Raw genomic sequence first — 6780 nt, 5'->3', positions numbered from 1 at the left:
CCTTCCTGACCTGCAGTCTTCTTCTTGACCTCTCCGCCTCCATCCTACTCCGACCTATCACCCTCACCTTGACCTCTTTCCACCTATCACATTTCCAACTCCCCTCCTCCAAGTCCCTCCTCCCTACCTTTTATCTTCTCCTGCTGAACACTCTCTGCTCATTCCTGAAGAAGGGCCTGTGCCCGAAACGTTGAATCTCCTGTTCCCTGGATGCTGCCTGACCTGCTGTGCTGTTCCAGCAATAAAGTTTCAACGGATGGCTACTTGGTCCAAGAATGGAGTTTTTTTTAAGAGAGGGCCTTGAAGGCAGAAAGCGAGGTGTGCAAATGAAGAGACTTGTGCAGGGAATTTGAGTGTGGGGCTTGGAAGTGTATTGACACAGTTTCCATACTGAGGTGAAGGAAGAGAGAAAAGAATATGGATTCAGATAAACATGGTGAAAGTGCAAAGGTTTATGTGAGGTGATGGTCTTGGGCTGGAATAGTTGGGGCTGGCAGAGAAAATGATACTGAATTAGGATCAGGCATGTATTGGCAAAATATCTTGTTTATGAGAGATTCAAAAGTTTCAATGTTTGTATTTGTCATTTATATAAATTATTTGGATGTGAACATAGGAGGTATCGTTCGTAAAGTTGCAGATGACACTAAAATTGGAGGTGAAGTGGAGAGCAAAGAAAGTTACCTCAAGAGTTCAATGAGATTTTGATCAGATGGGCCAATGGGCCAAGGAGTGGCAGATGAAGATTAATTTAGATAAATAAGAGGTGCTGCATTTTGGAATGACATATCAGGGCAGGACTTAATGCTAAGGTCCTGGGGAGTGTTGCTGAACAAAGAGGCCTTGGATTTGAGGTTCATTGTTCTTTGAAAGCGGAGTCGCAGCTCGTGAAGAAAGCATTTGGTATGTTTGCCTTTATTGGTCAGTGCATTAAGTACAGGGGTTGGGAGGTTGTGTTGCAGCTGTGCAGGACAATGGTTAGGCCATTATTGGAATATTATGTCCAACTCTGGTCTCCCTGCTACAGGAGGGATGTTGTAAAACTTGAAAGGTTTCAGAAAAGATTTCCAAGGATGTTACTTGGTTTGGAGGGTTTGAGCTATAGGGAGAGGATGAATAGGCTTCTTTGCCTGGAGCGTCAGAGGCTGAGGGGTGACCTTCTCGAGGTTTATAAAATCATGATGGGCATAGATAGAGTAAATAAATGAGGTCTTTTCCCTGGTGTGGGGGAGTCCAAAACTAGGCATAGGTTTAGGGTGAAAAGGGAAAGATTTTAAAGGGACCCAAGGGGCAACTTTCTCACACAGTTGGTGGTGCGTGTATGGAATGAGCTGCCAGAGGAAGTGGTGGTGGTTGGTACAATTACAGCATTTAAAAGGCATCTGGATGGGTAGATGTATAGGAAGGGTTTAGAAGGATATGGGCCAAATGCTGGCAAATGGGACTAGATTTATTTAGAAAACACCATTTCAGTGTGGATGAGTCTGACCGAAGGGTCTGTTTCTGTGCTGTTATATCTATGACTGTGGAATGGATTATTTTTTGTTTTGACTTTTTGACATAGGCATCACTGGCTAGCATTTATTACCCATCTTTGTTGACCTTGAGAAGGTGTTGGTGAGCTGCCTTGAATCGCTGTAGTCCATAGTCCATGTGCTATAGATAGTCCCTTAAGGACAGAATGCCAGGATATGACGCAGCGGCAGTGAAGGAACAGCGATAAATTTCCAAGTCAGGATGATAAGTGGTTTGGAGTGGAATTTACAGATGGAGGTGTTCCCATGCATCTGCTGTCCTCCTCCTTTAAGATGGAGGTGATTGTGGGTTTGAAGGTACTGTCTGAGGGTCTTTAGTGAATTTCTGAATTGCACCTTGTAGGTATTATACAGTGCTGCTCCTTAGTTTTAGTGGTGAATGGAATGGATGTTTGTGGATGTGGTGCCAGTCAAGCAGGCTGCTTTGTCCTGGATGGTGTCTAGCTTCTTGAGTGTTCTTAGAGACACCCATCTCAACAAATAGAGTTTCCATCGCACTTCTGACTTGTACCTTGTAGATGGTGGATATGCTTTGGGGAGTCAGGAGGACATGAGTTACTTGTAGCAGTCTTCCTAATCTCTGACCTGCTCTTGTAGCTACTGTGCATATGCCTTGAGTCCAGATGATGTTCTGATCAATGGTAACCTTCACTATGTTGAAGTGGAGCCAATGAATGCCAAGAGTGGTGATTAGAAGTCTCTTATTGGAGATGGCCATTTTCTGGTATTTGTGGGGCATGAATGTTACTTGCCATGTGTCAGTCCAAACCTGGATATTATCCAGACCTTGTTGCATTTTATTGTGGACTGCTTCAGTATCTGAGGAGTCCCGAATGGTGCTGAAAATTGTGCAATCAGAGTTAACCACACTCACTCTGACCTTATGAAGGAGGGAAGATCATCGAAGAAGCTGCAAATGAATGGTGATAAATGGAAGGCCAAAAGGTTGAACTTGAAAGGAGAACTGTAAAATTAGTTTGAATGATGTTATCCGGCAATGGATACAGAAAGAGGTGGGATAGGAAGGGCACAGAAAGGTGTAATACAAGAAAGTAATTGGAGATGGTCATTGCACTATTGGGAGATTGGGAATTTAGGTAGGAGAATATATTTGTTGAAGAGTGAACAAGAGAATGAAGAATTTAGAGGACCCATAGAGCTGAGGTAGAGAATGAAATCATTGAAGATGAGGCATTTAATGCAGACTCTAGGGAGAAGCTGATATCTCAGTGAGAAACCTAGGGCTGCATTCTGAGTGGTGGACAAGGAGGATTTTAAAGAGCTGAAAGGGTTAGAAGAAGGTAAGATTGACAGCAAAGTTGACAGAGCATATTATTTCCAGTAATATAGAGGTATGTAGAACAAGGCATTGGTTATAAAATTAAATCCAAGTAATTTACTGCACTGAGGAGATAGTGGTTTAATGATAATGCCACTGAGTTACTAACCTAGAGGTCCAGGCTCAAGCTGTGGGGATGCTGGTTTAAATCTTTCTATCGCATCTGATTGGAATTTGGAATGAGTTAATAAATCTGCAATATTAAGTTAGTCTTGGTAATGGTGACCTTCCCAACTACCATCAAATGACAAGAAATAATCACTAAAAATCTGGAATTAAATGCCAGCCTGATAGCGACCGTACTGTCATAAAACCCATTTATCTGATGAATGTCCATTTGGAAGGAAATTTGATCTTGCCTACATGTGCCTCCAGACCCACTGCAGTGTGATTGACTCTTAAATGCCCTAACTAACCACTCAATTCAAGAGCAATTAGGACAAGGAACAAATGTTGGCTTTGCCAATGCTGCCCATATCCTCTGAAGGTCTGAAAAAAATTAGAGTTAGGATTTAAAAGAAAGTAGTGAGAGGCTGTCTAATTCTCTGCCAAAGTACATGATTGAAGCATGGATCATGTTAACATTTAAGAGGTCATGTTAAATAGGTGAAGGAAAGGAGAATAACTGTTCATATAAAAGGTTAGAACGACATCTGCCTCGAAGGGAATTCAGAGTCCTGGGCCAAGTTATCTGCTTCTGTGTTATTGTTCGTATATATTCAGTATTTATTCAATAATGACATTAAGGAATATCAAAACTAGGAGAGTAAATGAATTTAAGATCCTGGTCAGCCATGATCTAATTTAATGGCAGAAAGAACTTGGAGCTCTATGGATCTGTTATTGTACCTGTTTTCCAAAATGCAAATGAAGTAATAGTTGTTAAAATGTGAAGAGCAATTATTTTCAGTTGGGCTTAGAAATCATGTGTCTAATCTTTGTTTTGCTGTTCTTTCTCCAGGTACTCATTACACATTTTTATGGAAGTTTCTTTGTGCTACTGCATTATGATAACAGCGAACGTCTCAAACATTCACAGGTATAGAACCCAATATGTGTAATGTTTTCTGAAGCAAAGGCATCTACTTGGAAATACTGCTGAGGTTTTAAATAAATTTGAAAATTTAAGATAGACACATTTTGGATTTAATTATTTGTTTGAAATAAACCACATTTTCCTTACTTAACATATAGACCATAAATCTGTTTTCGAGGGGTTGTGTTGGTCCTGTGATCTGCTCTTTAGATCAGAATTGCACACAATGTTCCAAAAGTGGCCTAACCAATATCCCGTACAACTGCAACATGACCTCCCAACTCTGATACTCAATGCTTTGAGCAATAAAAAAAAACATACTAAATACCTTCTTCACTATCCTATGGACCTGAGACTCCACTTTCAAGGAACAATGAACTTGAACTCCAAGGTCTCTTTGTTCAACAACACTCCGCAGGATCTTACCATTAAGTGTATAAGCCCTGCCCTGATTTGCCTTTCCAAACTGCAGCACCTCACATTTATCTAAATTAAGCTCCATCTGCCACTCCTCGGCCCATTGGCCCATCTGATCAAGAACCCATTGTACGCTGAGTTAACTTTCTTTGCTGTCCATTGCACCTTCAATTTTGGTGTCATCTGCAAATTTACTAACTATACCTCCTATGTTTGCATCCAAATCACTTATATAAATGACTAAAAGCAGTGGACCAGCACCGATCCTTGTGGCACTCCACTGGTCACAGGCCTCCAGTTTGAAAAGCAATCCTCCACCACCACCCTCTGTCTTCTATCTTCAAGCTAGTTCTGTATCCAAATGGCAAGTTCTCCCAGTATTCCATATGATCTAACCTTACTAACCAATCTGTCATGAGGAACCTTGTTAAACATTTTACTGAAGTCACTGTAAGATCCTGTTCACCGCTCTGCCTTCATCAATCCTCCTCATTACTTCTTCAAAAAACTCAATCAAGTTAGTGAGACATGATTTCCTGTGCACAAAGCCATATTGATTAACCCAAATCACTCCTTGGCTATCCAAATATATGTAAATCCTGTCCCTCAGGATTCCCTCCAATAACTTGCCCACCACCGATGTCAGGCTCACCGGCCAATGGTTCCCTGGCTTTTTCTTAGCACCTTTCTAAAATAATGGCACCACATTAGCCAACCTCCAGTCTTCCGGCACCTCACCTGTGACTGTCAGTGAGTGGTCCAGCAATCACTTCCTTAGCTTCCAACAGAATTTTAGGGTACACCTGAACAGGTCATGGGGATTTATCCACCTTTTGTTGTTTCAAGACATCCAGCACTTCCTCTTCTGTAATATGGACATTTTTCAAGATGTCACCATCTATTTCCCCACATTCAGTATTTTTATATCCTTCGCCACAATAAACACTGATGCAAAATACTCCTTTGGGATCTCCCTATCTCCTGCCTTTCCATACATAGACTGCCTTGCCGATCTTTGACTGGTCCTATTCTCTCCCTAGTTACCCTTTTTGTTCTTGATGTCTTCATAAAATCCCTGTGGACTCTCCTTAATTCTATTTGCCAAATTCTATCTCATGTCCCCTTTTTGCCCTCCTGATTTCCCCCTTAAGTATACTCCTACTGCCATTATAGTCTCCTAAGGATTCGCTCAATCTCTGCTGTCTAAACCTGACACATTCTTCCTTCTTTTTCTTGACCAAAACCTCTATGTCATTAGTCATCCAGCATTCCCTGCATCTGCCAGCCTTTCCTTTCACCCTAATAGGAACATACTGTCTCTGAGCTTTTGTTATCTCATTTTTGAAGGCTTTCCATTTTCCAGCTGTCCCTTTACCTGCGAACATCTGCCTCCAATCAGCTTTCGAAAGTTCTTGCCTAATACCATCAAAATTGGCCTTCCTCCAGTTTAGAACTTCTGCTGTTAGATCCTGTCTATCCTTTTCAATTTTAAAACTAATAGAATTATGGTTGCCCAAAGTGCTCCCCCACTGACATCTCAATCTTCCTTTGAGTCACACACCATCCTGATTTGGGGTTATAACTCTATTGCTTTACTGCTACTGGGTCAAAATCCTGGAATTCTCTCCTAACAGTACCGCGAGAGACCCTGCACCTGAAGGACTATAGTGGTTACAGTAGGCAGCTGACCATCATCTGTGATGCTGCCAGACCTGCTGAGCTTCTCCAGCATTTTCTGCTTTTATTTAAGGTCGTCAGCCTTTGCAGTATTTTGCTATTATAGTGCCATAAAAACATTCTTTTAGCATTGGTACTGTTTTTGAAACAAGAACACAGCACACAGGGAAATTAGAGTTAAGTAATAAATGCTGGCCTCGTCAGCAATATCTGCATGTTTTTAATGGATTTCCTTCACTCTGGTGGATCTGACTTATCTTTTTTTAACAAACAAATATTTGCCTTCCCTAGCTTAAAAAATCGTATACATTTGGCTGAATCCTTGCCTTTTTGTTTAGTTACATTACTGCACGTACATATTTCCTCAGTCCCATGCCTCTGTATTTTGTGCAATATCCTACCATGGGGAACTTTATCAAACGCCTTACTGAAATCCATATACACCACATTAACCACTTTACCCTCATCCACCTGTCTGGTCACCTTCTCAAAGAATTTGATAAGGTTTGTGAGGCAAGACCTACTCTTCACAAAACAGTGCTGACTATCCCTGATCAACTTATTCCTTTCTAAATGATTATAAATCCTATTTCTTATAATCTCACTGCCTTCCCCTTTCACATCCTTACCTCTTCCCATCCCCTACATTAATTTCATTATTTTGACCTTTGCTTGATCTGAACAAATCAAATTAAAATTGACTTTGTGTTTTAATTTGCAATAGACTGACTAGTACATACATAAGGTGAGGTGTATATCTGCAAGTTTGCATATTC

General features: G+C 41.0%; 1 protein-coding gene across 5 annotated transcripts in view; it reads left to right on the top strand.

Annotated features, from left to right (window-relative positions):
- mboat1 (membrane bound O-acyltransferase domain containing 1) overlaps positions 1–6780 on the top strand; it is a 136040-nt gene that overhangs the window by 51175 nt on the left and 78085 nt on the right. For all 5 annotated transcript variants that reach the window (XM_043719159.1, XM_043719160.1, XM_043719158.1 and 2 more), the window contains one exon: positions 3836–3913. In XM_043719159.1, the coding sequence (XP_043575094.1) occupies positions 3836–3913 (78 nt within the window). The remainder of the gene's footprint in view (positions 1–3835; positions 3914–6780) is intronic.

Source organism: Chiloscyllium plagiosum, chromosome 29 (assembly GCF_004010195.1).
Source record: "Chiloscyllium plagiosum isolate BGI_BamShark_2017 chromosome 29, ASM401019v2, whole genome shotgun sequence".
NCBI classification, from domain to species: Eukaryota; Metazoa; Chordata; class Chondrichthyes; order Orectolobiformes; family Hemiscylliidae; genus Chiloscyllium; species Chiloscyllium plagiosum.
The sequence above is the reverse complement of the archived record's forward strand: the minus strand, read 5'-3'. Positions and strand labels throughout refer to the sequence as shown.